The 22,266-nt window shown below is 34.5% G+C and overlaps 1 protein-coding gene across 10 annotated transcripts in view; it reads left to right on the top strand.

Annotated features, from left to right (window-relative positions):
• Positions 1-22,266, top strand: part of EVA1C (eva-1 homolog C) — an 83,043-nt gene that overhangs the window by 26,157 nt on the left and 34,620 nt on the right. For 8 of the 10 annotated variants that reach the window (XM_074300778.1, XM_074300770.1, XM_074300769.1 and 5 more), the window contains exons 2-4: positions 6,185-6,381; positions 9,994-10,117; positions 15,161-15,313. In XM_074300778.1, coding sequence (XP_074156879.1) covers positions 6,310-6,381; positions 9,994-10,117; positions 15,161-15,313 — 349 coding nt within the window. In that variant the 5' untranslated portion in view covers positions 6,185-6,309. Of the gene's footprint in view, positions 1-3,343; positions 3,397-6,184; positions 6,382-9,993; positions 10,118-15,160; positions 15,314-22,266 lie in introns of those variants that run through there. The other 2 variants (XM_074300777.1, XM_074300779.1) reach the window with 2 other exon arrangements.

Genomic DNA, 22,266 nt, shown 5'->3' with positions numbered 1-22,266 from the left:
TCTGTGAGCCTATGGAAAATAGATAAGCCAGTCTCAAAAGGCTTGTTATCCATTTTACCTAATCTATCTTTAAAAAAAATAAAAAGGTAAATTCCCAGCGACTGTTAGATGATGCCAAAGCATTTCAATATAGTCCTCTTATGAAATTTCTAGCTTTGAGAAAAATCATGGACACGTCTGCTTGTACACAATAGACATATTACACAGACATTGCTGAAACATTTTCTGGAAATAATAAAACTTCAGGCCATATGAAAAAAAGATTTTTATCTCATACACCATGGGTCTTCTGTTTAACAAGATTCAAAATCTGACTTATTTATTATCATGTACTTTTGTCTTCCTTAAAGCTGTAAATATGTGATTACAAACTATGAAATTGCACAAACTTCTACCTAAGAAATAAAGCATTTTAACTGACCTTACATGAATAAGTAGAGGATTTAAAGAAGATAATAAAAAATAATAAAGCTATCTGTGTCATTCCTTCCACAAAACAAAGAGAAATTGAGTGATTTCCTTTCCTTCATTATTGATAGCAATTTTTTAATGGACAAAAACTGATTTTCTTTCCCCCATCACTGAAAGAAAAACAAACTCAATAAAACAAGTATGTATACTAAAGAAAAACAAATTCTCACATTGGCCCTGTCCAGAAATACATATCTTGTTTTGCACCTGCTTTGTTGTCTGTTTTCGAAGGACCATTAGTTGGTCCTTTGAATCTATCATAGTTGCTTGTTTTTTACAGTAATGCTATGGTATTAATAGTTCTCTTTATTCTTCTAACTTCAAAATGTATCAGTTCCTATAAGTTTTTTCAGGTTTCTCCTAAAACATGCCCTTTATCAATTCTTAAGGCACAATACTATTTCATTCCATTCATAAACTATAATTTGTTCAGTAGCATAATGTGTTCTCATCATTCCCCAATTGTTAAGCATTGGTTTCCAGTTTTTTGTTACTAGAGACAAAGCCTCTGTAAATGTATGTATTTAAAAATCCATATGGATTCTTTTCTGTTTTCTTTGACTTCTTTGGGTGATATAGGCATAGTAAGAGTATTGTTTCCATTTGTGCCAATGGGTTTTTCTGTGCCTCCCACTTCAATAGTTTTAGTCTCCCCTGGGAGAAAGGTGTGGATACCACATATATACCAAGTATACACACAATACCAAATAAAGTGTAAAAGTGTAATTACAGAAGAGGCTACAAAGTTTTGTGGAAGGTCAGAGGAGGGGGAATTAATTGATTTCTAAGTGGGAGTTGATTAATTTCTAAGTGGTGAATTAAAGCCTGTTTCACAAAGAAAATAGCCTCTGAGCAAGTCCTTGAAACTCTGTGTAAATCTCCACCTATAATAATTTTACATTTATTAAAGGGTATGTTTAATATCTTCCATACATTAAGGTATCTTTCTTTTTGTTTGGCCAGTAACATAATAATCAATCATTATAGGTTGTGGAGGGGGGAGAGTGTATATGAGATAAATAATTTGTTTAGAAGTCATTTAATTCCTCCCTACTAGAACTGCAAAGGATTTCTAGAGGTCATCCATTCAAACCTCCTTATTTCACAAATGAGAAAACTTAGGTCCAGGAATTTAAACAATTTACAGAATTAGAGGTGATTTAGTCCAACATCCCCTATTTACATGTAGCAACCCTTGTACTTGCAGGTAATGTTTATAGAGGAAGGCTGCAACTTTTAGCTTAGGTCCACTTCTAACATTATCCTTCAAGGTCCCCTGTGTGCTTTCTATTATTAGCCAGTAAAGTTAACTCTTAGCAAAGACATTTATTAAGATGGCATAATAAGACCAATAGCTACAAAACATTCCCCTCTTAAATTTCTCACAAATACTCTTTTCTCACAAAACCCTTTTAAGTTTCTCAAATACTGTAGATTTAGAGTACACTGGTAATAAAGCCTACATGTTTGGAAAATGTGACTGTGGCAACACATAGCTCTGGACCTACAGGGACTCAAATGTCTTTCTTTCCATTTGGATTCCTCATAAAAATTCTACTGAATATAAGCTTTCTACCGGACAAGTTGCTCAGCTGGGCTCCCAGAGTCTATTCCTTTTTGAAGCTTGACTTTGGATGTCAGAGTTGGCTCTCTCTTGAGTCCTTAGCTGGCTCTCTCTTCTTCGAAGCTAGTTCTGACTTTCAGTGACAGCCTCCCTGGGTCTGTGTCTTGATGGGGATGTGTGTGTGTTTCTGGGGATTGCTGGCTTCTGCCTGAATTTCTGCAAACTGATGAATCTTCAACTTTCAGACCGACCTATCTCCTTCTGGGCAGGTAGTGCCATTACTGTATGCCATGGCAAATGGGGAAAAGCAAAGAGAAGCTTTCTCCTCTCCCTCTGGGCTGTACAGGTCTCCTCTACTGTCAGGTCTCATTCAGTCCTTCCCTAAACTGCCTAAAGGCTTAGCTATTTAAAGTGCCCAGAGAGTTAATTTTCATTCCAGCAATTGGATTTCCTCTGCAGAGTCAATTAGAGAGAGGTGATTACTGGGTTTTAATATGTTGTTACTGAATCAACACTCATACATCCTTTGATTATGAGGAGTGAGCTGAAGGTGAGGCAAGGTGAGAGGTAATCAAATGTCTCCTAACACACACATGAAGAACAGATATTCAGAGATAAAATGACTTGTGGCTAAGCCAGGATTCAAAACCAGGTCCTCTAATTCTAAATTCAACATTTGTTCTACTATATTCTACTGTTTTGCCCTAAGTTATTCAATTGGAAGTGACAAAGCTGAAATTTCATGTCATCTTTATTCCTCATCCAGAAGTCTTTCCACTGTGCTTCTCTGCCTTCTGATATTCTCTATATCAGTCAATTAGGAACTGTGGTCTTATAAAAATTCATCTTCAAGCATCCTCAAAGAGGATGGAGGGATGTCAGCTGCAGAACTCATTATTCCAGAACAGTGTGGGTGCCAATGTTTTACATAAACATAGTTATGGGATACCCTGTATGATATGATTGCGCTCTTCCTCCTTCCCCTTCCACACTGCTATTCGACGTGCAAAATATCCTGCTTTAAATATGATTTGGGGGTTAAGGCATTGTATCTCCCAGAAGACTACTATCCAAATGCTAATCTATTTCTTGGGTGTGATAACATATTAAATCAGAACCATTTGAATAAGAATCAATTCTTCATTAAGTCATCATCAGTAGTTCATCAGTAATGACAGTCATGAGAGGTTGGGACAAAAGACAGAATAGGGAGTAGGAACAGGTCTGGTGACACTTTTCTTGACAAGTGGACTGAATACTGCTAAGTGCTTTAAAAATATTGTCATTTTACTATTATTCCCATTTTATAGGTGAGGAAACTGAGGCAGAGATGAAATAATTTATCCAGGGTCACACAGCTAGTAAGTATCTGAAGTGAGTTTTTAACTGAGATCTTCTTTGCTCCAGACCTGTTCTCTAACCACTATATTGCCTAGCTACCATATGAGAGCCTAAAGACATAAATTCCTTGTAAAGGATGGGGCAGGAGATAGGAGAAGATATAGGAGATAGGAAAAGAAAAGTTGGAGAACATCAATTTGCCCATTTTGTCCAGTGCCATCCTCTTTGTACAGATCCTCAAAAATGAAGGAATGGAGCTTAAAGGCCTTAAGGATCATTTTTGGGTTGATTACGTGTTTCTGGACACTTTTGCAGCATGAAGTCTAGATAGTGTTTCCATGGTTAGTTATTCTGAATTACTGTGAGACTTAAGTGCACCTTTCATGATGTTTGTTTCCAGTATAAATTATAATACAAATATTCTTATGATTTCCTTTATGCTGAAAGTTTTCCAAAAGTGTGAGAAAAGAAGACTATGAGGGCTTGAGATTTGGGATCAGACATAAGACTTGTGTGTCTAACATAGCACATCTATTAAAAGGTTCTGGTTAGGCAGAGTGGTTCCTCCAGAACAAAATCCTCCCAATTATTTGGAAGTTTGAGTCAGGGTTAGAGAATCAATGGGCTCATTTGGAGCCATTTTGCTACTGAATATAGGAAAGATTTGGAAGAAATCTTAGTTCTACCAAGAGAGGACTCTTGTCATTTTCCTTTAAGAGAGACTTCTCCTTCCTCTTAGAAGCCAACTGTTGACAAACTTATCTCCCACACACCTCATCAGAAAGTCCCTGGCTCTCTTCCCAGCTACCTCACTCTCTTGACCTCATTAGGTGTGAGAGAGAGGAAAGAGATTCACTCAGCTTGGATGAACCCTTTTGTCCTCATGAGAAATATTCCAGATCCTCCTGGGCTTTTCATTTTTCCTCAAAAGGGGAAAAAAGGCCTCCCATCATATTATCCTAGTAGCTTCTGAATAGTGTTCATTCAGTCTCTAGTGCCAGATGCCAAGTATTTTACATACCCTTAAAGCTCTGAGGTACTAACCTGTTTTTGTTGTGTTGAAGTTACTAAACACCATCACAATGGAGAAAATATTGGGAAGGTATGACCCTTCTGCTCTCCTCATTTCTATACTTTCTCACCATCTCTTTTTCAGAGACCTCAGCTCCAACAGGTCTTCATTATGTGTAACTTCCCTGGTCTTTCATGACTCAGTTGTCACAGGAACTGTTCTGTAATAAACACGTATCCTGTCCATACAAGAATGCATGGCACTAGCCAATGGACGATGATAAGAGAATTTAAGTATGACTCACTTAGGGCAGGCAGCTACGTGCCTAAGTGGCGTTTACACAGAAATCCTTGAGTTTGTGGGGGTGTTTCTTCCTGTAACAATAGGTACTTTAGAACCTTCAAGATAACTCTAGGTCTTGACTTAATCCTCACTTTTGAGAAAAAAATTTTACAAGTATTACTAGGCACTAGAGAATCAAGCTTCATACGTTTTTTGAAAGTTTATAGCTTCCTAGTGACATAGGACCCCAGACTCTAAGGAATGGCTTTATTCATAATTTCCCATCACAGTATGGCTTAATTTCAAGCATATTCTCCTCAGATCATTAGCCAAGATGAATCTGTTGCTATTCGCAATGAAAAGTAAGCTTTTGGCTATTGGAAATTATGATAAATGGGACACCTAGATGGTGCAGGGGATATAGCATCAGCTCTGGAGTCAGGAGGACCTGAGTTCAAATCCACCTTTAGTCACTTAATACTTATTATCTGTGTGACTCTGGGCAAGTCATTTCACCCCAATCGCTTCAGTAAAATAATAATAATGATGAGATCACACTTATATATTGTATTAAGGTTTACAAAGCACTTGACATCATTTCATTTGAGCCTCACAACAGTATCCTGTGAAGTAGGTATTGTTATTATTCCCATTTTACAGATGAAGAAAGTGGGGAAGGTAAATGATTTACTCCTGCTCACAAACCAGAAATGCTCTTAGGTGGAATTTAAACCCAAATACCCTTGACTACAAGTCTAATCCTCTACAGCCAGGGTTTCTTAACTTTTCTTGTGTGCCATGGATCCTTTCTCAGAATGATTTTAGAAGTATAAAATAAAATACACAGGATTATAAAGGAAGCCAATTATAATAATAACTAATTATTTATATTTATATAGCACTTATTGTGTGCCAGATTATGTGCTAAATGCTTTGCAAGTATGATCTCTTTTGGTCCTCACAACAGCCCTAGTGGATAGGTGCTATTTTATACATTTTACAATTGAGAAAACTGAAGCAAACAAGCTAAAGTGCCTTGCCCAAGGTCACATGCTAGTAAATATCTAGGCCAAATTGGAATTCAGGTTTCTCTGACTAGATTCCAGGTCCAGTGCTCTCTATCTACTGTGCCAGCTAGCTTCCCTCAATTATATTAAAAAATATAATTCAGTTAAATATAAATATATATATAAATATAATATAAATATAAAAAATATGATTCAGTTATCAAAATATTTTTTAATTTTAATTTAAAATAAATATTATTTTATTTTATTTATTATCATATTACTCATTAATATTTTTAAATTTATTTTAAATAAAATTTATTTAATTTGTTATTAAATTAATTTAATTTAAAATAAATATAAAATAAATTTTAAAAATTAAAAATTTTTAAAAAACAAGTCAATGTACTCCAGAGTAAGAACCCTTGAGACTCCAATGTACCTCTTATTTTCCTAATATTTGAAGAAATTATATTCCTGAATTGTTAACTATTAACTATTTTCTAGGTTATCTAACCAAACTTCTACAAAACCACACCGTGTATGCTTGTGATGGTAACCGGTTGAGTCTTCAGTGTCCTCGACATTCTACAATTAGTGTCCAGTCAGCATTTTATGGTCAAGATTACCAAATGTGTAATTCACAGCAGCCTGCAACCATGATGAAAGACCATTTAACCTGTATGGCACCCACAGCTCTGCAGGTATTGCACTTTGTAGATTTTTTTCTGAATGCTAGCATGTTTAAAATACATACACAAGTGCATGAATATACATTAGATACATACATAGTAATACAAAATTTATATATACCTCACTTTAGAGCAAACCTGATCCATAAGAATCTAGACTTGTACAAATGATCAATTCATAATTGGGCATGAAAAGACCATTTGTTTTACAAAGAAATTTACAGTAGAATACTTTCTATCAAAATCTTTCTAAGAATAAGTTAAATATTCAAATTGCAAAAATTCAATTTAGTTTGCTCAAATTTCTATTGTATAACGTGAGGTACAACTAAATTAAGTTTCAATTTTACAGACCATGGACTGTATAAGCATTTTGACAGGAAGGAAAGATTAATGATACTTCTGGATAAACAATAAATATATCTTGTTAGGCAAACACATAAAGCCTAGGGAAGAAAACTGTATTTGTTCAAAATCATACAAGGAGTAAGAGATCCAAGTTCTTTGACTTGACATTAGATTAAAAAAAAATTCCTGAAGTATCCTTTTATATAGTATGTCTGGATTGTACTAGAGAAGAAAAAGGAAAATAGATTGGCCGTTGGAAGCCATTGGTTAAAAAAAAAAATGCTCCTATCATATTTAAGGACAGGGGAGAAAATAGATATGAGTAACAATAATAATAATAATAATAACAAAACCATGAAAATAACTAACATTTAGAGAGTGCTTTAAGTTTTACAAAGTACTTTATATACATTAACTTATTTGATCCTCACAACAATCCAGGGAAATAGGTGCTCTTATTATTCCCATTTTATTGATGAGAAAACTGAGATTCAAAGAGGCTATATCACTTGCCCATGTTTAGGCAGCACATGAACATCAGAGGCAGGATTGAACCCTTCTCTTTTCTCTTTCCATTATCTTGTACAGTGAATTAAGTGTTGGACTTTATTTCAGAAAGATCTGAGTTCAAATTTGGTCTTACTAGCTGTATGACTCCAGGCTACTTCCGTTTTAAAATGGAGGTAATAATAGCATCTATCTCAGAGGGTTGTTGAGGATCAAATGGAGTAATATATGTAAAGTCTTAGCTTGGTGTAGTACTTTACGGGTAGTTAAGTGCATAATAATTACTTCCTAGTACCTTCTTTCCTTCTTCCTCCTCTTCTTCTTCCTATTTTCTCTCTCCTTCCCTTCTTCTCTCCTTCCCTCCCTTCCTTCTTTCCTTCCTATAATATTTCTCTGAAATCACATCTAACATGAGAAACCTATGCAATTTCTCCCCCACTCTTCCTTTTGGATTACATTGAATGACTAAAATTAGTATGTTTGAGATTAATTTACTGACCTAATTTCTAGACTTTTCTACTGGATCTTAGTGATAACAAATCCTCAGAGAATTATTTATGGATATACATATAACCAGATTAAAATGTAATTGGAAAATATTTAACAAAACAAATTAAAATACAATAAATCATTGATAATTTTGCATTTTTAAAATTGTCAATATATGTCCCTCAGAGGTCTTTAAGTATATTTCTTCTTGCTTCCTTTTCTCAACTACGATTTTGAAAGTAGCATGATTTATGGTCTTCTCTATTACTCTCCTCTGTCACTATAGTTCCTGGCATACCAAATCTTGGTGCTTAGCAGTCTACTGTCTTCCTTGGTCCAATCAGAAATTTTATGGGAAACTCCAAAACCTGAAAATTTCACCTCTTTCAAAGTCTTGTGTTTGGTATAGTACAATAATTCTTTATAATTCTATAGTACAGGCAATTAATTGCCTATCCTTCTTGTACAGACCATTGACCAGGAATAATAAAAAATAATTATTAGAATATCCTTTGATGTTAACATCTCAAAATTCAGTCATCTTGTTTTAGAGACAAATGGTTATTTTGGTGCCTTTTAATTCGACCTTGGTAGCTTGAGGCTAGGCTGAACGTCACCACAGAAGACAGATCCAAGTATTCCCACAGAAATGATAACAATCCTTGTAGTCCATGAGTGAATATCAACAGGAAATCCCTACTCAAAAGTATTTACTAGACAAGAAAGACTGTAATGCACTTTCAATAGAGTCTCTTCTGAAAGTACAGCTTGCTTCTCCTCTAGCATTATCTAAGGCCAGGATAATTTAACAATGACCCTAAGGCCATGTGAAAGTACAGATATTATCAGGGGACAAAAATTGCAATCTCATGAAATTTTGTAATTTCCTGAGTCAGGTTCTTGACTTAGATGTGGATCTTGCTTTATAGCTGATGTGTAAAATGATATTGTTTGATGTGGACAAACAGGCCCACAGAGACATTTAGTCCATTATGATAAGAAAAGGAAGATAGAAAAAGAAAGAAATGTTTGCTAATTTCATTCTGACAATCAGCCAAAGGAATACTAGAAGGCATGAACAGAATTCTTAGAGACTAATTTTATAGTGAAGTCCTTTTACTGGAATCAAGTCAAAGATGCATGTACTTATTTATTACAATTTATAACTAGGTATTGGAATACTGCTGTAAAAGAACCAACCTTATTTGGGACAAATAGCCTTTGATGTGCATTTGCAAAATAGATTCACTAAGAAACATGTAAACTGATTATAAAAAAGAGAGACACACAGACAAGCATGATGGAAAGAGGGTAAACCAAATTTTGGAGAGAGATTTGAAGAGTATTATACTGGAAATGTGAAAATTATACCACAAAAGAAATGTGTCCCAAAGATTTTTTGTTTTAAATTTTGGAAGAGAAAGTCAACATCACATATAACTTTGTGGTCTTGTTTTATAAAAATAAAAGGCAAAAGTAGAACTTGGAATTCTAAATGACTACAAATGGTGAAACTCTTTTTTCTTTCCATCTCATTGTGAAGGGATCATACCAAAGATAAGGAATTAACTGTGTAACATTGACCAGGTCACGTAACCTTTTTAAAGCATATTTGTCTTATATATGAGCTGAAAAGATCTGAAAATGATAATTGCTAAAGTTCCTTCTAGCTAGAGGTTTGTTGAAGTCAGCTCATACCAGTTTGAGAGCCAGGAGTTCAATTTTCAGAGTGAATATTTACACTGCCAAAATTGGCAAACATCACTCCTAAGGCCTTGACTTATTTTGTGATTGTCTAGACTTTTTAAAATGATGGAGAAAATGTTAAGGTTTTTTAGATTAAACTTAAAATTATGATAAACATGCAAACATACATACATGCATATATACACATATGCAAAGATCATTTATTAAACATTTATCAGCAAGCTCCTGCTCCTTGCTGGAACTTTTTCTGATTTTGCTCATGTTCTCTAGTACTTGCTTAGCCCTTGACCTTTATTTTAGGATTACTACTAAAAATGTAATAAATAAAACTTGATGGGTGTGGTTTTCTGACTTGGGCTTGCCAATATTTCACTAGGTATTTTCCCTTTACTTAAGCCTTAGGAGATTGAGAGCTAGCCTGATTACCCACAATCACTACCAAAAGCCAACTATTGTTTTGCAATGCAGCAAAATGTTTCCTTTCCTTCTCAGAATACAATTGCAGCTCAGGTTTTAGCTGGGTTACAGATTTGTGTATTTTTCAAGGCTATCCCTTTTTACTTATTATTTTAGAAAGTACTGGATGAGTGCCAGAACCAGAGAGCCTGCCAACTTCTTGTCAATAGTCGTGTTTTTGGACCTGACCTGTGTCCAGGAACTACTAAATACCTCTTGGTCTCCTTTAAATGCAAACCTAGTAAGTAACTTTTTTGTGGGCATATATTTGAGGGTCTTATGACTTGTTATGGTTATTTATTTGATTCAAGTTCATGAGGAGAGCTCTGTAACTCCAATATAAGTGACTTTAAAAATACTTTTATTATATAGCTTTATGAATGTATCTAAATCAAGACAGGGTATGGGTATGTAACTGCCTAGAGTGCTGAAAGGTGCAACGATGAACATTTGAAAAATATAACATTGTAATTTCTACTATATATGTTAAATGCCAGAAAATTCTGATCGCTATGATATGTAGTTACTATTTTTGTGATGTCAAATTATATGCATTGTGGTGAATAGCCCAAATAGACCCAAAGGAGCACACAGTTTTTCAAAAGCATAGTCAGGGTACAGAAATCTCTTGTCTGATTCTATATATAAAAATATGTATAATATATTTTATGTAACATATAATATATTATACATAATATATAACAATATATTATATTTTATATTTTATATATAATATAATATGTATTATATTATATATTACATATATTCTATTAATATATAATATTCTATATATTATATTATTCTATATAATAATATATATAATATATTATATTATATAATCTATTATGTATTATAATATATAATCTGATTGTATTTTGCTGCTTCAGTCTGGACATGTGAAGTTCTACAATTAATGCTTCCTCCTATGCTAAAAATCAGTTGGAAAACCTTTCTTTGATGTTTTTTAAATAATAAAATGTTACATGATTAAGGTACTTTGTTTTAGTTTTCTGCTATGTTCTTTTCAAAGTAACTCATTTGTTACTTTTAATGAACTGAAGTAATTTTTACTGTATTTCAACAAATCCATGATACTATCAAGATAGTACTTATTCCATTAATACTGATGCACTGCCTTTTTAGTCTCTTTATTTTGGGGGGGCATATTTTCTCATAAATCCTTCACAGAAAAGTTATATAACAAACCAAAGATTTTCTTTACCTCTTTGGATGATTCATAGATATTACTTTAAGATGCTGGCTGTCCAAATGTTAATTTTCACTCATTTCAGCTCACCTACGTCATAGATGTTTTTCTTTATTGGACTTTTAGCATTCAAATCATTACTGATAATATCTTGCAACTTATTTATTCCCACTGTATGTAGTGAATCTGTTCTCTTTGGTTCAGTCTCGGATAGCTAAAGATCAAAGTAATATCACTAAATATACATACATGCATATATGTACATTACAAGCAATTTTAAAAGCTTATCTGATTCTAGAAATTTTGATGAAAAGTAAATAAAAGAAACCATTGTCAAATTAGGGATGGATTTTATTGTCATTATTTGAATATTTTTTATTTTTATTTTTTACAGTAGCTCAAAAGAAACATGAAATAGGCAAATTTAGAAACAGTTCCATCCCAAATATTCATATAGACTATTTGTGTCCAAACTGTAGTAAAGCCTTCCTAGCTCATATCAGCCATAATTGAAGATGCTATACATTGATTCTGACATTTTGTCATTTTGGTCCTCTTTGGGTAAGAAAAACAACAACCATTTTTGGACCACCTTTGACTTGGAAGAGGCATTTGCATTTCTTTCTATACCCTCATATTTGGAAGAATTAAGTTATTTTTGGTGTGCCTACCTGTTCCTTTTATTTGCTTTACTATTGCCTTTTGAAAACAGGCAAAACTTTGATATTATTTATGAGACATACAGCACTGTCTTGGTTTTTCAGATTTAAAAAAAAGTACCAGGGCCCAGATCTGGGCTCACATCGATCTTATTCAATCCTTAAAAACCTGACCCCAGAGAGAGGGAATTCAAGCTTTTTCTCACCTTATATGTCTCATTATACCCCTACCTCAGAGTTCTGGGGAAATTCTTTCAAGTAAATGCTTAATGAATGTTTGTTGCTAGTTGAAAATATTTTAAAACATGAATTCGCCCACCACTTCTATTAAACTCTCCTACAAGATAAAAAAGACTCATTGAGGCAGCTGACCAAATTTTACTTTTATTTCGGCCTATACTGTCTGAGCAACAATTAACATCCAAATCTTCAGAGCAGCTCAATCATGGCTTGTGCTTTCTTTCAGGTGCCATCAATAGTTAACTACTACTCCAAGTAGCAGTACATTTCTGACAATTCTTAAATTCACAAAGTGGTTATTAGTATGGAAATATTTAAGTCTCAGGATCACTATTTAGACTGGAAATATATGATGGAGCCAGTTTGGAAAGAGTTTGATATGCCAAAGAGAGCAATTTGTATTTGATCTTACAAGTAATGGGGAACCATTGGGGTCCACTGCAGAAATGAAATGGTTAGATTCATGCTTTAGGAAAATCACTTTGGCAACTATGTGAAGGATGGATTGGAGTGAAAAGAGGTCTGAGGCAGGAAGATCAAATAGGAGATTGTTGGAATAGTCTAATAGTTGGTGAGGGATGAATTTATGCTATGGAAGTAAAGTAGCTGTGGAAATAAAGAGGAGAAAACATAGATGAGAGATATTGTAAAGACAAAAATAACAAGATTTGCCAACTGAATAGATATGTGAAATAAATGAAGGAAAAAAAGGCTAGTTTTTAGATTGTCTCTATCATTCTTCATTCTGGAGCCTCACTTCAGCCCTGGAATTCAGGCATTGGCCATAACCTCTGCCCCTGTATCTTTCTCTCTCCCTGATTGGGTGCCTTCTTTCAAAACCCCCACTTAAAGAGGGCATCAAGGGCAGCCATGTCTCATTCCTCTCTAAGTTATAATCTGGACCTCTACTGCCATCTACAAGGTACTTTTTTCATCACTCTGTTCTTCTTTGAAATTTCAATTTATTTATTGTTTTTCTCCATGAGAATGTAAGTGATAAGATGCTAATTCTGTGTTTGTCTTTATTAAAGAAGAGAGCTGGCTATGTAATAAAGAGTGAGCTATACCTGGTAACTGAGAATTGGAAACTGAACTTTAATTTGTAGAATGGGTCGTCCCAGGCAGGATGACTACTTTCAGGTTCTCATATTACCCTTTGGTAATATTCCTAATATTATAGATTACAAATCCCCACTGTTCAGCCAGTAGGCACATTAGCTCTTAGAATAGCAGTGGCTATACAATATTTAACCAATAAATCTAGGGTCTACTCTCCCAATACATAACAGCATCCTTTTGAGTTCAAATTCAGAGTACAGTAGTGGTAAAGCAAACAAGTAGGGAACATATGTGATCAAGATTACTCACGCTTCTGATAGTGCTGGACTTTATAGTTCTTTTTCTGTTGTGGAAACTTACAGAGCTCCTCACCCCCCAATTGTCAGGCTAGCCCTTTCTTGAGTCTATATCTGGTATTCTTCTTTGCTGACAAAGATGACACTCCTTGAAACTGCTTTCAGGCTTGTGACTTTCTCTCTGAATTTGTATATGCCTGAAATGTGTCTTTGCTTCCTCAACTGTGTCTCAAAGCCTCCTCTTGAAGTGATACTCTAACTTTTACATGGAATAATAGCTTTTAGGCAAATAGGGCCTAGATAGAGGCAATGGAGGTGGAAACTCAGCTTCTTACCTCATTACTCTCTGGTGCTGAAGTAGAATCCTCTTCTACAATAATCTCAGACTGATAAATAACCTGTCAGTTAAGGATCTCTAGTGGGACACTGGCATTTTTTTGTTAGCCATTGGAGTCACACACTTTGTAAAGGGAACACTAAGTATTAACACTTTGTTATTATACATTAACATTTCTTAATCCTTAGTTATATTAATGGACTAGAGGGAAACTGAATGTCTTTTATGTATACATTAGAAAAACTTTATTGAAGGAATGAATGGAAAAGCATGTATTAAATACTTGCTATATACAAAATATGCTGAATATTGCTTTCTTTTCTTTTCTCAACATGGCTAATATGGGAATATGTTCTTCATGATTTCACAAAATTGATACTATATTGTTTGCTTTTTCAAAAGGTGGAGGAGAAACTGGAAAAAAGAAGAAAATTAGGAACTTAAATTTAAAAAATTAATGTTAAAAATAAATACATGTTTATGTATATATACGTATATCAGTGCGTATATATAGATGTATATACTCTGTGTATATCTTTATATATACACATACACTTATGTATACATATATACACATACATATATACACAATCTTTTACATGCATGCATGTAAAGCAAATTTGTCCCTGATTTATTTCTTTTGGCAAGGCAATCAGGGTTAAGTTACTTCCCCAGGGTCACATAGCTAGTGTTGAGGGTCTGAATTTGGATTTGAACTTAAGTCCTCCTGACTCCAGGGCTGGTGCTCTATCCACTGTGCCACCTCATTGCCCCAACCAGCTCCTGATTTTAAGGTGATCATTTCCTAATAGAAGGCAGAAAATGTAGTATCATTCGATGTCAAGTCAGATTTTAAAATCCACCATTTTATAGGTACTTACCTTTAAAGCAGGTGATGATGCATCTCTTTTCATGTCTTTTCCACTGATAACATCACCCATTTCTAACTTTGAATTATTTAACAGTACCAAGTACTTTGGTGATTAGAATTTTGTTTTCTGGATTTTCTGGTAGCTATGGTGACTGAGCAAGCAAGGTGCTGCAATATCTGTAGAAATAGTTGCTATATCACATTGTCAGAATGAAATGAGGGGGAATCAGGGGGAAGATGCATGCAATTCAGTTTCTTGCATACAATAGGCATGAAATAAATGCCTTTTGATTGATTTATTAGATTCTCTAGGAAGGATTTATATATGAACATGAACAAAATTTGGAGATGATGAGAAACCTTTTATCAGCTGTGATCTTCACCAGTGGAAGATCTAACTTTATCAGTTAGATTACAGGTCCATTGAAAAAGCTTCCTTCTTCATTACCTCCTGTAGACATTGTGACAGTGTGACAGAAAAAAAGGACAAAAAGTGCTAAGAATCAAGTCTTTTATTCATTTTTTGAGTAGCAGGACTGAAAACTGGTAGGAACTTATAAAGGCAGCCAAAAAAGCCACTTCTTATGGTACTACCTCATTTTGTTTTGGTTTCAGATGAATTCAAGACTAAAACTGTCTGTGAAAACGAAGAGCTAAAACTTCACTGCCACGAGACAAAGTTTCTCAACATTTATTCTGCAACCTATGGTAGAACAGCAGCTGAAAAGGACATCTGCTCTTTTGAAAAAGATTATCTTCCTCAATTTGGTAAGTATTGCTATAATTATAGTACTTTGTCCAAATGGATTAAGAACTGAGGTAAAAATCCTCCCCAAAAAATACAGATTATATATAATCATTGGAAATCAACTCTATATTAAGTGTATAAGTACATAGAAAGATAGAAGAAAATTAAACAGAAAAAAGACATGATAGTTCCATTTTCTGTATATTGTCCCACAGTTTGTAAAAGTATCCTCTTGTCTGAAAAACTCAAAGTTGGGTGTCAAAAAATCTGCCTTTTATTTCAATTTCAATCAGACATTCTTTTTAAAGATGTTATTGGGAATTTATTTTGTAGTTTGGGGCTGAAGTCTACTCAGGATTTCAGATTTTTAGCTTTTCTCTCTAAAAAGCTCCCATTCTTTGTTTAGGAGTAGTGGATATGAGGAGGCACCATGTTATATTGAAGCAAGCCAGTGGCTTTGAAATAAATGACCTGTATTCAAATTCCATTGTGTTTTCCTCCAACTCCCAAGTTACTTGTATGATCTTGGCAATTTATTTCACATCTTTGCTTCTTTATTTCTTCATCTGTTAAATGAGGAAAGAGAATTAAATGGTCTCTGAGCTCTCTCCCCACTCTGGATCTATTAATCTAACCTGAGAAAAGTGTTGTTTTCCTCCTTCATTCTTGAAAAGGACCAATGACCTCAGGAAAATGATGTCTTAATTTTCAGGTTAGTTGAATTTAACTAAAGTAGGTTGGTGCAAAGTCATCAGCCTCTTTCTTTTCTCCCAAGTCATTTGGAGTCCAGCAGCAAGACATAGTTCAGATTGACAGGCCATGACCTCAGATGAAGAGAGAGACCTTGGCCTTTAAGCTAAGAAAAGTACATTATTAAGTAGAAATATATTCTTCTGTTAGTTGAGAATAGGGGATATATGGGACTGGATGTAAATCAGCATATACTATGTTCACTTTTTTTTCTCTTTTTCTTGTTTTTTTTTTCCTCTTGTGGTTATTCCTTTTTGTTCTGATTTTCCTCTGTCAACATGATTCATAAGGAAATATGTAAAAAAAAAGAATGTACATGCATAACAAAAATGTTGGTTTTTACAGAGGTAAAGCCAAGAAGTCAGATCAGTGGGTGAGCATTGGGAAATTTCTGAGGGAAAGACATTAGGATAAATGTTATTGAATCAGAAAGGTGTAGAATCCTGACAAGTCCTTTCATTATAACAGCTCTGTGAAAAAGGATTAAAAATCAATTCTGCTAAACCAAATAGAAGTAAGCGTTAGCATTTCATAGATATACCTTTAAAATGAGTCATTATTTCAGATACCAAAGGGAAACAATTTCACTCTTTTCCCATCAAACTGACTGCAACTTGGTACAGAAACATCTTGTATTTTTGCAGTCCTAAGAGCTCCAGAAAGAGGTGTGCCTGGTGAGAATTCAAGAAGACACAATAAGCCCAAAGCAATGAGACTGAATGAGACATTTATGGGAAAATTGAGAACATTCTTTTGCTGCTCCGCCCCAGTTCCATGGTCAGTTGAATTTATACAAATCATAATAAGAGTCAGCCAAAAAGTGTTGGACATTTTAAATGTTATATAATTTTATTAGGTCAACTTTCAGCTAGAAAATCATAGCTGACATTTAGGTCTTTAAGTTTGCAAAGCACTTATGTCCCACATGTTACTTACCCTCATGATAACTCTTGTGAAGTAGATATTCTTATACTCATTTTTATTCATACACACACATAGATTCTTATACATATTTCCCTGGTAAGGAAAGTAAGGCTCAGTAACTTGCCAGAATCCATAGAACTATCATGTGTAGGTTTCAAACTCTGGAACTTCCTGATTCCAATCCCACCACTTTCCCCACTACACTTGCCATGTTTGTTGTGGTTATTGCTGTTCAATTGTGTCCAACACTTCATTACTCCATTTGAGTAACCCCATTTGGGGTTTTCTTGGCAATGACACGGCCATTTCCTTTTCTAGCTCATGGAAACAGGGTTAAGTGACTTACCTAGAATCATCTAGCTAATAAATGTCTAAGGCTACATTTGAACTCGTGAAGATGAGTCTCTTGATTTCAAGCCCAGCACTCTACCAAATTACCACCTCACTAAACCATATTTTCCTCTTTTACCTTTAAGGATTCTTCCCCTCCCCCCACCAGTTAAATCTCTAATAAATTATGTTTTGGGGGAAAAAGGACCCTCAATGAAAAGTAATATATAAATATAAGTTATTTCTTTGGGGCAAGAGAGATAACACAATATCTTCCATAAATGGAAGAATGAAAAGAGGACTGAACTTGGAATTAAGACATATGGGTCCTGGTTCTAATAGCTTCTAACTAGTTGTGTGACTTGGGAAAATTTATTTCACCCCACGAGGCAACACACAGTTAGACAACCTGTGCCATACATTCTCCAGACATCATGTTTTATAATTCTGCAAGAGGGGAATAAATATAATGGGTGGGAGGAGTCCTTTATAACAGGTTCCACTAAGTAAGACAGAGATGATAGAAACCAGGAAAACACAATGGTCTTGATAGAGTGTAGCTTCTAGGGGAAATGTCACAATAACCGTTGGATACCCTAATCTTAGGAATGCTATAGTACTACAAACATTGCTGACTGTTAGATAAACAATCTTTTGTTCAATGATAAATTTCCTGAGACATTAATGAATAGACCACCCCTAAAACTTACCTGTAAGCCATAAAATTAGCAAATCAGTAACATGAAACACCTGCCTCTCTAACTTTTTCCTATAAATTTATCTTCTCGCTCCTGGTTCTTTGCTAAATGCGATTGGAACTTCAGTTGGCATTACATTGATAATAAACTTTGCCCATTGACTTGAAGATAAGTCAGAGCCTGCAAATTCTTTTGAGACACTTAACAAAACCAGTCAGGAACTCCAACTATTTTGGGCTCTCTTTTGAATCTCAACATTCTTGCCTTGAAAAATAATTTTATTTAATTTCTATGGAAAGATACTTTACTTAATCTAATCCTACATCGGAACTGCCTGCCCTGATCCCAGACTGAATTCCAGTCTGGAAAAAGTTTCTACTCTATCTGGATCACTCCCCACTTATCCTCACAAGTGTGGACATACCTGTAATTCACCATACTACTACTACTATGCTACTACTACTACTACTCACACATACCACACACATATACACAAACACACATGTATGTCTGTATATCTTGTTCTTTTTGTGATTTTGCTATTATAGGAAATGTTATTGACAATTGCTCTGGGATTTGATGTTACATTTATAATTCTTTTGCTTAGTAAAAAGTTAATATTAAGACTATGGTCATTAAACCCAGGGGCATAAAGGGAGTTTGCTCCTACTAATCTGAAAGAGATTTTCTCAAAACCTTAACATATAAGGAAAAGGTGATTAGGAAAAAACAGTATTTGCTACAGGTAGGGCCTCAAATCTTTCTGAGGCCATCTCCTTATCTCCTTATTATATGGTGATACCTGTTTATATAGTAATACCTGTAGTATTTATATAGTAATACCTGTAGTATCCTTATTATATAGTGATACCTTATTATATAGTAATACCTGTAATCCTCAAACTTTTTACTTTTAGCATCCCTTTACTCTCTGAAAAGATGCCAACAGATCCCAAAAACCTTTTTGTTTATATGAGTTATGTCTGTTTACTCTGTTGTAAGAACTTTAAAAAACAAGAACTTTAGACTTTAAATAAGAACTTTAAAAATATATATGAATTAATATATCCAAATATATATTTAAATGGGTCTTTTCAAGTGTGGAAGTAGCAAGATTAACAACTAGTCTAGTTCTGTTGAGAATATCTTGCAGATTACTTGTGAAAATCTATACAATAGAATATTTTCTCCCGCTTCATTTGTGCTGTGGAAAGGACTTTCTTCTAAAAGCAACATTATAATGTTGTGCAGGCTCAAACAAAATTAAAATCAGATACCTCATCATGAAGTCTGTAAGAGACTGCTGAAAGATTACCCAAGTCCAGTGCACTGAAATACATATAATTGTTTGAAGAGCAGTTGATGGGCCAAGATGGGACCAAAGAACTCCCCTTGGACAAAAATGAATGCCAACTTAATCTGTGTTCCAGCATTGGAAGAGCAAAAATAAGCAGTCCAGGAGACATGAACATGAAGTTATTTGGCAAATTCAATGGGCAGGTAGGCTGTGCCTCATTTTCTTTAGCAGGCTATTTTTCTAGCTAGGCTCCAGGCAATCTCTTATTTCCTGGAAGAAGAAAGTGAAAAAGCCAAACAATGATCATCAAAGGCTTCATTGAGTCTCATCACTAGGCCAAGTGCGGGCAGGCTTGAATTTTCTTTTAAAGATCAAGGAGCCAGTGGTTTCTACTACCTAGAGCTTCCCAGTGAGGAGGGCCTGGCCCAATTATCTCCATAAACATAGGTTGTAAAGCTAACTTAAGTTTCAGAACTAAACAGCAGCCAAAGAATAATAATAGTAAATTGGTTGAAATATCCTGTTATCACGTGTTGGAAACATAATCCAACAACTTGAGAGTATGCCCAGAAGAAATTGCACAAATATCAACCGAGGAGTAGAAAATTGGTTGGTTGGTTGGTTTTTAAAGGGAAACAATTCAGCAGGCACATGACCATAACTAAGTTATATAGATTTGATATATAGAATCTCCTATCTATATATATTCTATCCATCTACATAGATACATAGACTCCATATAGATATATAGAATCTCAGGATCACCATAGAATTATGTAAGAATGTGCTGTGGTTTTATTCACTCTCACTTCAATTCAATGCATATTTATTAAGCCCTCCTAAGTGAAAAGTATTATATTAGGTCCTTGGAATACAGAGACACAAATGACACAGCTCCTACCTTCAAAGAGTTAACATTCTACTGGGAGTGAGGAATATGATATACGATCCATACACAGAAATAAATTCAAAATATATAATAATGGTTTCAAAAGAGAGCTAACACACAAAAAAATGGAGGGATAAAGAATGATTCTATGTGAAAGGTGACATCTTGTATTTTGAAGGAAATTAGGATTTTAAGATGGAGGTGAAATGAAAATGGAAGACCACATGTACAGAGAAGGTAGAGGAGGATGATGGAAGGTCCTGCAAAGAGAATAGCTAGTTTTATAGAAAGTACATTAAGTGGAATAATCTGAAATAAGATTGGAAAGATGGGCAGGAGCCATATTGGGAAGAGTCTTTAGATGCCAAGCTAAAGATTTTGTATTTTGTTCTAGAGGCAGTGAGGAACCAATGAAGATTTATCACCAATTTAAATTTTTATTTTCTAAAGATTCTTACTATAAGTATGTATAGTTTAAGTGACAGAGTATTTTGCCTTTAGGGCCTAAGAAAAGGACATAGGATTACAAGGTCATAGATTTAGGGTAGGAAGGAAATAATCTAATCTGGTCCTCTCATTTTATAGTGGAGTAAATTGAAATCCAAAGTGGTGAAATGCCATTTTTAAGATCACAAAGGTATTAGAAGTAGTGTTAATTCTGGTACTTTCCTACTAGTCTAAAAAATGTATTTTTACTCTCTAAAAACCCAGTAAATTTCTAGGAGAATCCGTGGCCTCATGTTATTGTTCTTAGCTTATATACAAGTCACATAGAATGTAGGCATATAGATATGCATATAGATATAGAATCCCATTCTGGCATTTCACAAGTTTAGTCTTAGGAAACCAGATAAAAATAGACTTCCAGTTCCATTTTATGTTTAAAATAATTTTTATTATGCTTTATTATGTAGCATTTCAAAATATATACATATATATATATCAGAGGATAAAATGAAGATTATATATGAAAATATGAATCTCCATTTTATACAGCTTGCTTTTAAAAAAATCATATAATAAAATCCTTGCATTTACTTTAAAGATTATCCTCTATGCTTCCTTCTAAAATTTTGTTGTTCTATGCATTTTAAAAAAGTGTTTCAATAGGCCTTTTTTTTTTTAGCATCATTATTAACCACCTTCTTTTCCCCAAGGCCCCCACCATTTGATTAAAGATTGAAAGAGGAAAAAACTTTCCATGATAGAGAAGCAAAAGCACTCCATATAGTGGTGGTTGTTCATTCATTTAGTAGTGTCAGACTCTTCATGACCCCATGGGCCATAGTCCACCAGTGTTCTCCATGAGATTTTCTTGGCAAAGACACTGGAGTGGTTTGTCCTTTCCTTCTCCAGTGAATTAAGGTACACAGAGGTTTAGGGCACGGTCATACAGCTAGTAGGTTTGAGCCCAGGTTTGAAGTCAGGTGTTGCTGATTCCAGGCCCAAAATTTTATCCCCTGCCCCAGTCCATCTAGCAGTCATATACAAAACCATGTTTCTGTACCTTGAGCCATTATTTCTCTGCCAGAAGGTGACTAGTATGCTTTGTCACAGATGAGTCCTCTGTAGAAATAGTCATTGCCTTGATCAGAATTCTTAAGGTGTTTTTCTTAACAGTATTTTCTTGTTAAAAACTGTTTTCATGTTTCTGCTTTTTTTGCATCAGGTCAACCCTGCACTAAGGATTCTTTGAAATTATCTCTTTTATAATTTCTTATGCTGTAATAATGTGCCATTGTACTCATATGTCACAGTTTAACAATTGCCTAGTTGATCAGCTTGCCAAGTGTTTTATCTTCTTTTCAAATCTCTCAATACTTTTGAGTTTTGTGATTCTGTATACCAGCAAGATTTTGAAGGGTATTTTCCAAGTTACCTAATAGGAATGGGGAAGAATGAATACAGATCCAAAAAATTTAATTTCAACTGTGTCAAAGTAAGCAAATGCTTGGGAAGAGACCCATGCCCAGTCTCCCAGCTGAACCTTAGGTTGTATATCCATAGAGGCAAGTCTGGAGATATACTGTAGTACTAATTTTTATTAGGGTTACAATGGCACTATTCCACCTTAAAACTCTTTTC

This window comes from Sminthopsis crassicaudata, chromosome 3 (assembly GCF_048593235.1).
Source record: "Sminthopsis crassicaudata isolate SCR6 chromosome 3, ASM4859323v1, whole genome shotgun sequence".
NCBI classification, from domain to species: domain Eukaryota; kingdom Metazoa; phylum Chordata; class Mammalia; order Dasyuromorphia; family Dasyuridae; genus Sminthopsis; species Sminthopsis crassicaudata.
This window is presented reverse-complemented; position numbering and strand designations above follow the sequence as displayed.